General features: G+C 34.3%; 1 protein-coding gene across 7 annotated transcripts in view; it reads right to left on the bottom strand.

Moving 5' to 3' along the window:
- Nucleotides 1-17,293, bottom strand: part of PDLIM5 (PDZ and LIM domain 5) — a 217,437-nt gene that overhangs the window by 93,390 nt on the left and 106,754 nt on the right. For 4 of the 7 annotated variants that reach the window (XM_059376090.1, XM_059376110.1, XM_059376139.1 and 1 more), the window contains exons 4-5: nt 11,111-11,153; nt 8,957-9,375 (exon numbers count right to left, since the gene is read on the bottom strand). In XM_059376090.1, the coding sequence (XP_059232073.1) occupies nt 8,957-9,375; nt 11,111-11,153 (462 nt within the window). The remainder of the gene's footprint in view (nt 1-8,956; nt 9,376-11,110; nt 11,154-17,293) is intronic. The other 3 variants (XM_059376119.1, XM_059376129.1, XM_059376148.1) reach the window with 1 other exon arrangement.

Below are 17,293 nucleotides of genomic sequence, written 5' to 3'. Positions count from 1 at the left end.
TCAAATACAAAGTGGCACTGCTCTAAGCATTACACGAAATAATATGTGTGAAAGGGATTGTAAACTATAGAATTCAAGAACTATGAGTTTGCTAAGAACATTCATTTTTCTATTAACAAAGCAGAAACATTAAGGAATTTATTAAATACATTAATACTTTGGCCTAAGATCTACTAACATAATGAATACTCTGTTCTCTTCCCCCTCCCCATCAAAACAGGACAAACTCAAACTTTTGAAAGCTGTAAGTCTAATTCCAGGAGAGATAAAGGAGCCTAAGTCTGGACTAGCAGACTATTGCCATAAGATCCAAGCAGAGAAAGTGCTCAAAGAGTATCAGATGTGAGTGTCAAAACCTCCTGGGTGTAACTCCTTGCTACAAACTCACAGTACTATCAGAATGCCGCTGGACTGCCATCATTTTAAAAGTTACACTCCAAAAACTGTTTTGGTATACTAGAAGTGTTCTTACCCAATGAACAATATGATAGGATTAACATCAACACTGGCTTTAAAAACAGACAAGTAATAGTTTCAAGCATGACATCCTTCACTTAGTGGGTGTTTCGTGCAAGTCATTTAACTTCTCCCCGTCAGAGGAAAAGGGACTGCATTTACCTTAAAGAGTTGTTTTGAGGAATAAATAAGATCAATAACATATGTAAAGTGTTCTCTAAAGTACCTAATGCACAGTAATGATTACATAATGGCTTCTTTTATGATCACTAAAAACATTATTTGAAATGCATGTTTTAAGGGTATGGGTCATCAGGGGTGCCTGGGTGGCTCAGTGGGGTAAGCCTCTGCCTTCAGCTCAGGTCATGGTCTCGGGGTCTCAGGGTCCTGGAATCAAGTCCGGCATCAGGCACTCTGCTTGTCAGGGAGCCTGCTTCCTCCTCTCTCTCTGTCTGCCTCTCTACCTACTTGTGATCTCTTGTCTGTCAAATAAATAAATAAAATATTTTTTAAAAAGACTATGGATCATCGGAATATATAAAGAACAGAAGAAGGGTGCCTCGGTTGGCTCAGCAGTTAAGTGTTAAGTGTCCCACCCTTGGTTTCCACTTGGGTTCAGGTCACAATATCATGGGTCATGAGACTGAGCCATGTTGGGGCTCTGCGCTCAGTGGGAATCTGCTTGAGATTCTCTCCCTCTGCCCCATCCCCATGAACTCTCTTTTACTCAAATAAATAAATCTTGAAAAATAACAAGAGTAAATAATATTTACATACAAAATATTTATAGCTTATGGTAAAATTTTAAGATTCCAAAAGTGAAATATCTGATATTAATTACTTCACTAAAAACCCAATCTTTTTTAAAAGAGGGTTTTAGGGGGCGCCTAGGTGGCTCAGTGGGTTAAGCCTCTGCCTTAAGCTCAGGTCGTGATTCCGGGGTCCTGGGATTGAGGCCCACATCAGGCTCTGTGCTCAGCAGGGAGCCTGCTCTCCCCCCCACTCTCTGCCTGTCTGTCTATCTACTTGTGATCTCTCTCTGTCAAATAAATAAATGAAATCTTAAAAAAAAAAGAGAGAGAGAGAGAGAATTTTTTAAAAATCAGAATACACAGAGTACTTCATAAACACACTACATTTAGAAGATATAATTTCCTAAACAGACAACAAACAGACATAAGGTCAAGACCTTATGCAATTACTTGAAAAACTTCATATTTAGCTACTCAACTTACCCCAAAGTTTAAATTTCTCTGTAATTACTGAATGCAGTTTACTCTTAAATGGTGCCAATTTCAACCATAAGACTATTTTATTTTCTACAAAAGGTTTGGTCTCTAAAAGTACAAAACAGTGGTGTCAAGCTAAGAATAAGTACATTGGTAAAAATAAAATGACACCACTTAAGAATACGTTTTAGCCACAACATACTTGGAAAAAGCATGGTACACCTCTGAATTTCTGATATTCACCACAGCTTAAGGCCCTGTGTTAAGTGATATGAAGTTTCTAAACATTCACTTAGCTTTTCTGGCTCTGATACTCTAAACTCTGATGGTTGTGATAAAGAAGAGAGTCATCTCAATGATTTTATTTTTTAAAAATATATTTGAGATAGAACATCAATTTAACTATCAAAAGCAAATAATTTATTTCAAAATACAGATATTCACAATTAGCAACTTTATTCATATTTTAAAAAATACTAAACAAGAGAGACCAAAACTATGTCTCTAACTCCAGTATACACGGTCTACAATACTTATCTCTTTGAAGGGGCAGCTTACTGATTTTTCCCACCGCCAAAGTGGAAAACACACCCACTGATTTAGAAGAAATTCTTTAGTATGAAAAACATGTTTCCTAGGTTCCTTAACAAATTTGAAAATTCTTGCATGAAGAAGACATTAACCAAGTTTGCTGGTGGTATTAAATTGAAAGTAAGATGGAAAGTTAGAGACAATGATGAAATTACAAAAGGAACCATTGATTAGGTACTTACACAGTGCCAGGGTTACTGAAGGAAGAATAATACACACAAGAAATATGTAACAGAGTAGAGAAGACATTGAGGTTCCCAGGATAATGGAAAATGGACAAATAAGAGGCAAAAAAAAAAAAAAAGGGGGGGGGGATAGAAAAAAAGAGAAAGAAAAAAGAAAATAAAAAATGAAATAATGAAATTCAAAACAATGAATTCACATGAAGATATTACACATAAACACCATGCTTCAAAATAAACATGTAAACACAAACAAAAATGAACAAATATTAGTCAAAATTCTGTTATATGTTAACAGAGAAAGATTCACTATTTAAAAAGATCTCTAGGTTTATTTATTTCATTTTAGCATGAATCCAAATTTCTATTATGTTCCTAACAAAAGGGAGAGAATAAAATTATTACTGGATGTAAGATGTAGAAACAGAACATTTTAGAAACACTTAAAATTAGAGAAAGTCTTTCACTCACATAACATGTGAAGTATGTATTAATAGCAAATGCAATCTCACAAAAATCATCCTGAATCATTAAAATAAAAACTTAATCCTCTGCCAAAATCACTATATTGTACACCTGAAACTGTATGTTAACTTGGAGTAAGATAAAAACATAAAAAGCCAAAAAAAATTATCCTGAAACAGATACTACAAAGAAATAACATGCTATTTGATTTTTCTCTTAGTTTTAAAAAATGTGATTATGACGGAAAATATAGGAAGTATACTGGATCATAAATAATGGGCTACCACTTAATTTTCATACTCTCCTCTGTCTGTCATTACCACGCTTATTCACAAGCAAATCCAGTAAGTCTGATATTGATTCATACGAATTCATGCTTTCATTTTCTATTATTTTTTATTACTCAAAAAGGCATGCCTAATATGATACAGTGAAGGAACTATACTAGTAACATTTAAAGAAGGAAGATCTCAAAACATAATTCATTCACACAGCCTATTAATTGTAGAATCATTAAAGACACATATATTTATACACCATTATGGACAGAGAAGACTGAAGTATAAACTGTACATAGTTTGCCAACACACTGCTGAACCAATCCTGAAATGAAGCTTAGTCAGAATAACTAGCAATTCATTATGATCTCGTGACAGTTTTAATATTAACACTGCTCAGTGTAGCTGTATTTCCTGGATATATATCAAAGTCAGTTTCATAAACTCTACAGAGGACTGAGTTTCACTGAAGGGGGGTGGGATGCAGGAGTATGCTGATCTCAGCATTTATTGATATGTACTCTGCTGTAGCCACGACCCAAAGCATACTCTCCTCTGCCTTGTGATTTTAAATAGCAGGGAAACAGTTTTTCAAAATAACCTCCCCTGAACAGAATTTTAGATACATAGTTAAACATTTTTAAGTTTAGGGGGGAAAGTTTTGTATCAACATGAAGTTGGGAGGGAACTGGTTCTATTGCGTAGTAAGTGGCAACAAATGGAGACTAGATTGGTTTCGACCTAAAGATGCCAATTTGTATACATCAAATGAATATTTCCAAGCATTTCAGAAAATGTGCCCAGGTGGAATGGAGCATCATACACTGCAATGGCATCTGTGCTAATGTGACAATGAGAAGACCTGGCTCCTCACCCTGACTATGCTGCCACTTGCCCTCTGCCCTGGACAAGGTGAAATCTACAGAAGCCCCTTTTTACTACAAACAGTGAAATGGTTATAATTTCTTTTTCTTTCAGAATTCTTATAAGGGCAGTAAGTTTAATTTATGTAAAGACACTCTGAAAACCACACAAACACAGATTTGTTTTTAGGGTAGATCCCCTAACTGATACTAAAAACAAAAAAAGTACTATCAAACCCAACTGTAGTTTATGCACATTATTCATTTATACTGCTTCAACCCATTTCAAAACAAATACTAGTTCAAAGTAACAGAACAGGATCACAGTCAGGTAATGCAGAGGAAGGCATGTCAAACTGGCTTCAGAAAAACCTAAGCTTGAATCTTAATCACTTACAAATGCATGACTTGAGAAAATTAAGTACCTCTCAGTGTTCAAAGTCTGAATGAGAATTAATCACATAATCCACTCATAAACACCTAGCACAATGGACAGTAATATCTAATAAATTAATGAATCTGAATCCTGAATTTAAAAATACATATATTTAACCTACATGCTTATATTTATTTTTCCAAGGCACAATTTTTCCCCTTTATAAGTGAAATTGTTTATTATGGACTCTAAAAACTAGTCAAAATTTTTGTGTGTAAGAATTTAAATAATAAATTAGGGCATGGCGATCTTTCACTAGTACCATGGTATACCATATTCCTAAGGGTATGGAACATGGAACTATTCAATTAGTGAGACCACAGCCATACTGGAATAAAGTTGTTCTAATAATCTGATCATTAATTCTCTGGTATGCCTAAAATAGTTAAATATTATGTATTTTCAATTCTAATCTACATTGTGATGATACATTTCAGCACATGCTCAGACTAATCATAACACAAAATTAATTTATCTAATGTGATTTTTGTCTATTTTTAAGGCTATTAATCACCAGCCAGTGTACCATCAAGACCAACAGACACAAAAGCAAGGTTTTAAGGGTATTCCACAGTGATTCCCAATGTCTATGCCAACTACCTATGTCATTTAATAAGCCACTAACTACCTCTCTTAGCTAATGTCAAAAGGTATGTATAAACCTTGTATCTAGAGTCACACAACTGTACATGTAGAGGTCTAAAACTTCCAGCAACATTGCTGAAAAAATAAAAAACGTTCTTAAGAAACTTTACCTGGGAACACTGGTTTGTTATGTGAATTTGGAAAACAATTTAGTTTTGTACATGTTATTTGCTAGCGCTACGTATGTTTATGCTTTCTCTTGTATCTTTCTCTTTGTCTTTTAACAGTCTTGACTGACACAAATTACATTCCCCCAAGCATTATGTCTTATAAACCACTACACAGCAAACCCCACATATATTTTATGGCAAAAGTTAAATACTATTATTTATTACCAAAAAGCAATTCACTACAACATAGCAATGCAAACCAAACTTATTGAAAACACTAAATTGTGTTTAATGACAGCGGTTTTGCAAAATGTTAATTTTGCAAAAATCAGACACATTCATGCTCTTTACTCATATATAAATCACCATATTTCCTCTCCAGTAATGTGGATACTAACTTTGTCACTTGTGTTTTCTGTAAAAAGAAAAGCATTTTAAAATATTACTATGATATCATACTTTGCATCTTCCAAGGCCACCAGTTTCTTCAATATGACATATTGGAACTGTTAGAAGAAATTGCAGTCCAACAAAATTGAAATTAATAAAGGATACATGACACACTTACCTCTTGAAAGCAGTGGCACATTATAATGCAAGGCATATGGAAAGAGAAAAGGTAAATTACTTAAACTACTTGATGCAAAATAGCTTCCCTTCCAGTTTGGAATACAAAGTCCCATTTTGGTCTAAGTAGAGTAAAGAGGGAGAGGAGTAAGGAAAATAGCAAGTCAAGACCAATAATTTGTATATGTAGAAGAAAGATTAAAAATTTCACAAAGTGCCTTATTCAGTGTTATTTATAAGAAGGAACAATAGCACTTATATAGCTTTATTAAGAAACCTTCTAAAACTATCAATATAATTACAGATTTTACACTTTATGATGAGTAATAATTTCTCAGTAGTAATGCATAACAAGTAAACACTTATTTGTGTCTTGTGTTAATTAATCCCACATAAATTTGGGTGAGACACCTATCAATTTGGCAAACTGGCCAATGACTTTAAATCACTTAAATACTAGGGGTGCCTGGGTGGCTCAGTGGGTTAAGCCACTGCCTTCGGCTCAGGTCATGATCTCAGGGTCCTGGGATCGAGTCCCACATCGGGCTCTCTGCTCAGCAGGGAGCCTGCTTCCACCTCTCTCTCTCTCTGTCTGCCTCTCTGCCTGCCTCTCTGCCTACTTGTGATCTCTCTCTGTCAAATAAATAAATAAAATCTTTAAAAAAAAATTTAAAAAAAAATCACTTAAATACTAATAATCTTTCTGCTTTGAGGAAAAAGTCAACTTAAGAACTTAGCTTTATACCCTTCTGAACTCTTAAATTTTTGGTTACTGGCATGTATTATTTTTAAAATAAAAAGTAATTAATAAAAAGTTACAACTCTCAACATTGCATATCTTTTGTAACATTACAAAAATATGAAAAATGAATGTACTAATCACATAATTAGTAAATACTCTTGACAATTATTTCAGACAAAGTTTGCTACCTGATGAGGGAAATATATTCACCAATACCACAAAACACTTATCCTTCAAAATGACAGATCATTGACTAGTAAAAAGTGTGATTTATCTTTGATTTCTCTAATCTGAATGCAGTGAGAGAAATGTCAACTGCAAATCTGTCTGAGAATTTCACAGACACCACACTTGTTTTCAGACTAATCAAGTGTTCATTGTCCATCACCTGGACAACATCTGAAATCAACCTATCTTTAAATATACCCAGTTTGCTAGTGTGAAGCAGTACCTTGCTTGTTCATGATGCAAAATATGTAATAACCCCCCTTTCCTCGAATTCTTGCACAGTGCTAGACAAAGGCACATGCTCAGTAATCACATGTCCACTGATTAAAAAGCCGTCATCGAGGACTTATTACTATACACCACTGCCTACAGTTTCAGTTTGAAAATAATAAGCTTTAAATCATTTTATGTTTAAGGGTCAAAGTTGTTTTTATAAAGCTCCTTATTCATTATAAAGTTGTTTTTATTAAGTTTCTTATTCATATTTTCATGTTGTAAATATAGTACTTTTCCATACCTCAATTTACTTTTACCTGTATAAGTTTCCACTATGAAGACTATCTTATATGAATCAGTAAAGTTGGATTTTTTTCCTTAAAAAAAAAAAAAAAGAAAAGAAAAAGACCATTTTATAAAATTTCAAGAAATGTAAGGAGGAGAAATATTTTTGTTCAGACACTTCTTCCAGTGGACTTTTTTACACTGAAATGGGAATTTAATTAACATAGTAGATTTCTGCTTTGAGTATTCGATGGGGCCAATAATTTGACAGGCAGCATCTTTCTTCTAAGAATATCCACTTTGCTCACTCTAAATTCTATTGTCTTGAAATGGACATACAAAAAAACACAACCAAACACACCTCAACACTACATATTATTTCTCTTTCTCAAATAAAAGAAGAAATAACGTTCTTTGAAGGACACTAATTTTCCTCAATATATGCTTCAAAACTTTAAAAAGCCACCCACAACCACAAAAACTGTATTTTCGAAGCAGTAGCTGTTCTTCCAGACCTCCTGCTCTTTCTCTCAGCAGCAGGCTGGAGCCCTGCCACCTTCTTTTCAAAGCCCCACGTTGCCATGGCAGCGGTGCTACAGAAAGCACAGCCCCTTCATTACATGAATTAACATTCGGAAGGGATTATCTCAGAAAGGACCTATGCACGCAATTATTTTAATTATATTTTCCTGGGAACTGGCATTGGTTAAAAAAAAAAATCATGCATGCAGATGATTTTCCTTTGTTTTCCTTTTAAAGCACATTTTTGTCACAATAAATGTGATCAAAATGATTTTACAAAAATGACTTTGGCTTCAAGTACAGTCACAGAATTCCAAAAAGAGTAAGACGACCATCTATAAAGGAAGCTGCTGAAAATGCACATCAACCAATGCTTTTAAATGCCTCAAAAAGGAAAAAAATAATAAGGAATAGATTTTCAAAACTTCCACTGACATTGAACATCTAGTGTCCACTTCCATAAACCTATTCACATTTTAGAAAAACCTTTACAATGAAAACATCCTCTAATTTGTTTCTGATGTTTGGGAAGTATCCTTCGATGCTATTGTTCTGTCATTACTGTTTGCTTTTACAGACCAAATTCTAGCTTAAGCTTATCTGAAAAGAATGTTGCTGACTATCTGACCTAAGCTAATGCATCATACGTAGACATGAGTCAAAACTAGATTTGTTTTCTGTCTTAAGACTACTTCTTAGAAAAAAAGCTTCTTACAAGCTCCTCATTTCCTCTCTCCTTAGGATGAGATACATAAGCTGACACAACTGTAACCACTCTGTTTAAACTTTCAGTGACTAATAAAAGGATGGAAAAAATGAGAAAGAAAGATTCAAGATCTGCCTTGCATTATAAGTGCCAGCTGCTCCACGTTATACCAGGACTTGGAGAAAGAGTTACAGAGTAGTATGTTACATGGTTCATAACATGTCAAAATGCAGTACTCAGGTTTTGATTAACCTATAATTGCCTTGCAGAAAGTGCTACATGTATATAATATAAAGCTACATGTTAATGAAGCAAATAAAATTTTATCTTCTTTCCTTCCAAGAACAGCTGATGGGGTGTGGGGGTAAATTATCTCCCGGAAATTGCCTGAAAGAAGAGTTTTGATAAGAGCAGAAAGCACCCTTGGCCACCTACCCATTTTGCTGTTTAATGTCACCCTGGGATCCTCTTCTCTGCCCCTCTGCTAGCTCCTGAGCAGTCTCGGAACACGCGGTGGTGACTGTGGGCTGCCGTGGGACATTAACTGCAGGTTTACCAGCGCTCAGTGCAGATGAATGCTGGTCAGCACTAAGACTGGCATTAGCATGCAGTCCGGATGCAGCAAATGAGGGAGGAGTGACAGCAGCCACAGGTGGAGGGGAAGCATGTGATGAAGTGGTCGCATGGGCTGGGGTGAAGGCAGACGATGGTGATGGGATGGATGTGACTTTTGGTGAAGACACAGAACCAAAGGGTCGTGGTGCCTTATTGTAGGCCATGTTGGTTGTGGAAGTGACTTTGGACACAGCAGGAGATGTAATGGGCACAGGTTTAACTACTTCTTTAGGTTCTCCCTATGTAAAATAAAAATAAACATACACAAAAACACACCAAATACATGCAAAATAGAACTGAAAAGAACACACAGCTAGTTTTTAAAAAGACAAACACAATTGTGTTAGCAGCCCCGATTTTACTTGTTTCTACATAAAAACAATGAGCGTAACATGCATGCCAACTGATCCCAACATGCACAACACAGATGCACACGATGAGGGTTTTTTTTTTATATATATAAAAATGAAAGAAGTTTCACAATATCTAGGAACTAGAGTAGGAAAACTATCAAAAAGCCTAAATGCCATCGTAAGTGTCAACAGACACTTTAATTTCCCAAAAGGAAAAAAATTTTAAATACCCCATAATAAACAAAATATTGCTAACCAAAACATTTATTTTAGAATATCCAGAGTCTTGATTTAATTCCATCTTTCAAACATGTTTAATTACTCCCCAGAGTAATTATGTAATAACCCCCCCTTTCCTCGAATTCTTGCACAGTGCTAGACAAAGGCACATGCTCAGTAATCACATGTCCACTGATTAAAAAGCCGTCATCGAGGCCTTATTACTATACACCACAGAGTACAATTATTTGATTCACGCAGAAAAAAACAGCATATTTCTAAGTCTCCTAATAAAAAATATTTTTTAAACAGAAGGAAAAGATCATTTTCTCATCTAACTAAAAATGTGCACATTCTAATGATTATTTTGAATAAAGATATTGCTTAAAAGAAAAATCTCAAAAATCCACCTGTTTTCTCTCTGGAATGTTTTGAGATATTCTTTAGAGGTGGAATAAAAATTCTTTCCCTCTTCCAAAATAGTTAATAGTTGTTTTAAAAAAAGAAATGATCTTGGATGTTTCTTTGTTGTTTCTCAAAGAAACATTAATTACTAAGAAAGATTAATTCCTCCTAAAATTAACATAGTTTGTGTTTGCAAATCCTTATCCCAAAGAAAGTGTTAAGTTTAAAACAAAACAAAACAAAAGGTTAAGCTTCTGTGACATTCAAGAATAAATTCCTACTCACCCTACCATCCCAAAAGAAGAACAATCAAATTCTTTTAAAAACCTACAAGGGTGGCCCTATTATGTTTCATTTTAAGAAAAAATAAGTAATCTAAATTAATCTTGTAGAAATAATAAAGCTAATTGGGAGGAGGGAAGTAACTTATGTTTCAGCAAATCAATATAAGTAATTCAGTGGAAAGGCACAAATAAAATTAAGGAGAAAACCCCCCAAAGTATAAGCCAGCTGTGTATGAAAAATGGTTGCGGACCATTTGAAAATATATATGAGAGAAAAAAGGTACTTGCCAATAACCTAATCTAGAATACACTGAAAATGTAATTAGAAACCTATTAATATTACTAATAAAATGTTATCAAAGACTTGTGACATTCATTTTCTGGAACCACTTTTTTTACTCTCTTTAAAACATGTGAATAAACATAGACAAAATAAAAGTGAATGTGAATGTAAGAAATATGGATATAAGTTAGATAATATATGGCTAAAGAAAGCATGTTTTAATAATATGGGTATAATTATAAATGTCAATTAAGAATGTGTTGATTTCCATCCCTCCCCCGTCCCCCCCAATCTTTAAAGGAAAAGAACTGTAAGGAAAACTGTATTGAAACTATAAATTGTCAGTATGGCCTAAGACAAAGAATGGAAATGACAGTGATTCAGGAGGGACAATCAAGTGGTACCTAGTGATACCAGATGAGAAACACACCTTCTGCACGGCAACTGGCTCAGGCCTGGGTGTAGCAGATGCCCTAAAAGGGGAGGAAAAAAAAAAAAAGAAAGAAAGAAAGAAAAAAGGGAAAATAACCATAAGTTTTTACAAATAACTTATTAATATAATTTTATTAGTATATACCATAATATGTTAAATATTTATAGTTTCATAATTCATAGTCTTGACTATTCGTCTCTACTAATTAACTCCTGTAACTCAAATGCTGCAAGTACCTATATCCTTACACACTGGATATTCATTAGTTTTCTACACACTCAAATGAAGACAGACAAACACCAATTGTGCTTCATCATGCACCCGTGTTTAAGCTTTCAGTTACGGTTATTCTCCACCCAAAACTGAAAAGTATAATAAACATGACTTTCTCATCCTTGAGTGGTTCCTGAAATCTAATATGAACCTCTATCTCCCCTGGTATCTGCCTTTTCTTCTAACACCCAGGAATATGACCACAGGATATTGGTCTCTGTGAAGATAGTAAGTTCTGGTTGAATGGAGTCACTGAATGAGTATTTATTTTGTGTTTATATTCCTAAGTGCTTGTACAAGGTAATGTATTTGTTATGTTAAAACTAAACTTTAAGTTCTTCTATTAGGCTATAATTTCAGTGAAGGAAATGACCATATCCCATTTCTGTCTCTACACCAACACTGTGCCTGGCATGTAACATGTCATCAGTAGTAAGAGTGGAAAGGAGAGACCAAGGAAAGAAGGGCAGAACTCCATGCATAGAGCCTATTTCCAATTCAAATTAGGTATTTCCAGTATATGCCTTCTTTTTGTATTATTACTCGCTCTTTGGTTAGCATGGACTAACAGTAACTAATTGATTTGGAGCAACTATTGCATATAATCATGACAAATAACCAAAGTAGCAACTATCCTTATCCCCATTTTTCAGATGAGGTATTTCAACGTTTAGAGTAAGTAAATTACATAGGATATACAGCTGGCTGACAATTCTTACATATTACAATATACTACCTGCAGTCAAGGACAGTAACTAAATGACTGGGAAAGCTTCTAATAATTTACCCAATATTAAGGTACATATTACGCTTAATAATGCCAGAAGCAATGTGACTCCTCTTATAATATAGGCTGCGATATCAAGTACAAGATTAAAGAAATGTAACTATAGTAGGTAAATAAGTGATAACAATTTTAAGCTACAGACCATGAGATTATTTTACTTATAGAGAGAACAGATTGCCAACAAAAGAAACTATAATAGGATATTTGATCTCTATAATAATGAACTCTGATCATTTTTAATAGCAAATGAATTTTCCAGTAACAATTAAGTTGGTTAGTTAGGGCAAGCACCAACTGAATAATTGGCTGACCTAATGAGAGGCTACAATGGATGTTAACATTCGGTTACCACAATATAGAATTATACTCTGTGAAGTTGCATAACTTTCCATGTGTACTCTCAAATAGACAATTTCTCATTTAGCTTATAGGGTTATTATAATAAGCAAAGGAAACAAGTTCAAGTACAGAACAGTGGAATCTTCCTTTCATTGAAATTTCACAATGAGATGTAATCACAAAGGATCTACTTATTAAAATCTCCCAAGACATTATTGGAAGTTTGCCATAATAGGGTAGTTTTCTTTTTCATCTGGACACTTAAAGGTACATGGAACTCTTCTGGCAATGTAAAAATAATTTATAAAAAAGAACTTGATATTTAACAGTCACCAAGTTTCCAAATAGAATAAAATGCATATATCCCTATGTCTATGAAAACAAACTCCTTAGCTTTTCCTAGGTGTTAGTTCTTAACCAATGTTAGCAACAATAACAAGGAGAAGCTCAGAATGGTTAGTTTACTTAATTTTGGAATCCAACCTCTTACTTTGTTGAGAAAGCACAGAATAATAATAGTCTTAAAATACTTTATGCGCTGAAAGCTCAACAAAAAATACTGTACTGCTTGAAATCTTGAATTAACAGAAGAACTTAAAATCTGAAACTTGAATCTATTTGCCCTGCTTACTTTCTGATTCAGTCTCACAAGTGCAACTACCTGAACTAAGAGAAGCAGTCAGAAAAAAAGAAATGGGGCGCCTGGGTGGCTCAGTGGGTTAAAGCCTCTGCCTTCGGCTCAGGTCATGATCCCAGGGTCCTTGGATGGAGGCCCGCATCGGGCTCTCTGCTCAGCAAGGAGCCTGCTTCCCTTCCTCAATCTCTGCCAGCCTCTCTGCCTACTTGTGATCTCTGTTTGTCAAATAAATAACCTTTTAAAAAAAAATGGATAACACACCCTCAAAATCCCAGAATTAAGTCCATTAAACATTAAAAACAAAACATCATTTTGTAGGGGAAAAACAGACTTACTTATAAAGAAATGTCAAATAAAGTAGTTGGTACTCAGTGCAATAAAAATTAGTTCCTTGGGTTTAAATATTTAAATAACCACCAAATGAGTCATAAAATCATTGAAACTTAGATTTGCTTAAAGTTACTTTGTTACGACATGCAAGTATTCATCTGACCTCTGAAAATTTATAGGCGTTCATAATTTAAGCCATATAATTTTTTTAAAAGAATTTATTTATTCATTTGACAGAGATCACAAGTAGGCAGAGAGGCAGGCAGAGGGAGAGGGGGAAGCAGGCTCCCTGCCGAGCAGAGGGGCTCCATCCCAGGATCCTAGGATCATGACCTGAGTTGAAGGCAGAGGCTTTAACCCACTGAGCCACCCAGGTGCCCCAAAGCCACATAATTTTTTTAACTCTTCTATTTAAAATGGCCCTCATTTTACTTTTTAATTAAAAATTCTTTTTAATTTGACTTTTTGAAAAATTTTTATTTGTTTATTTGACAGAGAGAGAGTACAAGCAGAGGGAGTGGAAAAGGGAGAAGCAAGCTCCCCACTGAGCAAGGAGCCCTATGCGGGGCTCAAGTCTAGGACCACAGGATCATGACCCAAGCTGAAGGCAGACCTTCAACCGACTTCGCCACCCAGGCTCACCTAAAATGGCCCTCATTTTAGAGTGTGGTTTTGCTTTTTGGAGTAGAGAAGTCAAACTGTCCACATTAAAAATATTTGGAAAAATTTTCCCAATTTTTTTTAAACACACAGTATATGTACCTATAACATGCATTAATTACGTTTTTATAAGATCAGTATTTAAGTGTATTTATCTTATATTTAAGTGTATTTTAACTTACATGTATATTTAAGTAAAATTACATATTCTTATGACACAAACTACTATGCTTTGAGAAATTAAAATACATGACAAATGAAATTTGCAAAATTAATGAACAGCATTGGTACTAGGTTTTTAACAAGTCAGACTTCATTAATTATTATAAAATAAAATAAGATATACCACCTTTTGCTCTCAAGTGTGTAGAATTTTTTTAAATGTTAACACATAATGTTTGTGAGACTGCATGTTGCTGGAAAAACTATATATTAATATAGCTCTCTTGAAAAATAATTTCGCATTTGTTTATAAAAAGCCTTGAAGAGGGGCAGCTGGGTGGCTCAGTGGGTTAAGCTCTGCCTTCCGCTCAGGTCATGGTCTCAGGTCCTGGGATGGAGCCCTGCATCAGGCTCTCTGCTCAGCAGGAAGACTGCTTCCCCCTTTCTCTACCTGCTCTCTGCCTACTTGTGCTCTCTCTGTCAAATAAATAAATTAAGTAAATAAATAAATAAATAAGCCTTGAAGAAAGCTCATACCCTTTGACATAATAATCAGCTGCTGGGAATCTATCATAAGGAAACAACCTGGAATTAAGGAAAGGGCTTTATGTATAAAGATATTCATTCCCTACAATGTAACTTATATACTGAAAAACTGGAAACAACAGTTTAAATAAACAACAATGAGGAAATGGTTAATTGCAATAAAACCACAATAGGAAAATGCAATGATTAAAACCATTCTTTGAAAGAATCCTAAATTGCGTGAGAACATGCCTACTTTATGATATTGAGTGAAAAAAGGAAGATATAAAATAGAAAATCCAGTAGGGTCAGTGCATGGAAAAAGTAGATGGAAACAGACTAACATTTTAGTAAAGGCTATGAATATTTGTTTTTTCTCTTTTGTGTTTTCTGTTTTATAAAACATACATGTGCTCTTTTTATGGCAAGAAAAACTACTTCTCAAAGTATGTTTCACGGAAAGCGACTTTTCAAAACAGAAAACAAAAAAAGAGATTCTGTTACCAAAGATAGCTGTAATACTTCAGTTACATAAATATGCTAGGCACAGAACTTCTCAGAGCCTTTAATGCCTAAAGAAAAAAATATTGCAGACTGTTGTCCATACCCCTTTCAAGTATGGCATACTAATGTATTTAGAATACTTATTTATTTAGGAAACCTTTCTCAAGACTGGAGTTAGAGAAGGAAAAAATCCTCTGGGAAATGCTATTTTAAAGAAACAGTAAAGAAAGTAAATCTTTGTAAGTCTGAAATGTTTACTTAAGCCTCCTGCAAGTGACTAAAATAAAGGAAAAGAAATATTACAATCCATATAATCCACAAAACCTTTTGTCATATCGAATATATTCTTTATCAAACTAGTGCTTTCTTCAACTGTGTTTAAATAAGCTACCCAAAGGTTATTAGAATAAATTATTAGAATAATTTAAGGGAGGAAAATCCTATTTTCTTCATCAAACTGAAAAATGTATTTCCTATATTCCGAGGAGAAAATCCTAATATGTGAGTAAGAAAAACTATTTCTCAAAATTAAGATTTTTACAGTTGTCTTTCTTTAAAAAAAAATACATTATACTGATCATCTGCTCCTTTACTTTAGAAATGTCAGAGATTACTTCAAAGTGAATCATTTTTAAAAGACGTTTAAATAGATAAGCAGTTTTAAAAACTGAGGTATAACTATTAAAAATTATTCCCACATTTTTCTCTCCAAATCCTGGGAAATATACAACAGGGTGACATATCTCCATTTCAACCACAGTGATCATCACAAGTCACTTTTATGTACTTTGTGTTTCAAACCAGCAGAGATCCTGGCAATGGCTTAGTGCCATGGCTCAACAATTTGCTTATTGTTTTCTCTTCTCATAGTGTGAAGCCACTGTACAGGACTAAGCCATGATGGTGAGAGACTAGTGCCCTGGCCCAGTACTCTCCTCAGCTCATGGAATTCAAAGAACAAAGCCATCAGTGTGGCTAGAACAATCTACTTTGAAAGTTGATTGATTTTTGGGAGAGCAGCATCCAAAATAACAATCCCTGGTGCACTGCAACCAGTTTGAGAACTTCTGGCTACACAGCTGAACTATTTCTATGTTATAATGGATTTTATTAGAAACTAGAATTGTGATGCGCTGCTTAGAATAATTTATAGGAAAAATAATGCCAAAAATAAGCAATAGCTCTATCAGGGATTAGGTTCAAAAGAATCAAATAAAACTGCATTTTATGGACATCCTATGAATGGTGTTATATTTAAGTTATATACTGAATTAATGTATTTTTCTAATACTGCTTTATAAAATAATGTGCTCTTAGTTTTAAAAAACTAGCCAGTAAATATTCACACTGGTGTTTAAGAATGAGGAACTAAGCAACAGAACTAGACTGATAAAGATTATTCACATTACTCATTATGTCTTGGTGACTCCTTCAACCATATCTAATATGCTTAACTCATAAACAATCATACAGAAAACAGGAGGATTTTTAAGTTCCTCTTCTGTGAGATGAGCTCTATCTAAGTTTCCCACAGCATGGCCATCTTTGGGCTCACTGACCTCAAGACCCATAAACACTAGGGTACATCATTAATCACTTTAATTGCAAAGTTGTCAATTTGCAATAACAAAGCAACTCCAGAGGGAAAAAGTGAGTGCTCAAGTGTGTAGAGGGATGTCTCCTTAAACAATTTCCCCATATTTTATTGTACTTCCAGTCAGTCTACTCTACTGCAAACTCAAACCTTAAACATTTCAATCACTTATGGCAATGTCTTCATGCTTTTTTCTAAACAATTCAAGAATTATCTGTAAGGATTAAATTTTCTCTAAATAAAGTACAAAAAACTTATATCATAATACCTTTTAGCTATTAAAAAACTGTGCTCACCACATACACATAGTCTCACTTCTGACTTCTCTCTCACTCTTTTCTATCTTACCTTTGGGGACTGTTAAAACAG

Source organism: Mustela nigripes, chromosome 1 (genome assembly GCF_022355385.1).
Source record: "Mustela nigripes isolate SB6536 chromosome 1, MUSNIG.SB6536, whole genome shotgun sequence".
NCBI lineage: Eukaryota > Metazoa > Chordata > Mammalia > Carnivora > Mustelidae > Mustela > Mustela nigripes.
The sequence above is the reverse complement of the archived record's forward strand: the minus strand, read 5'-3'. Positions and strand labels throughout refer to the sequence as shown.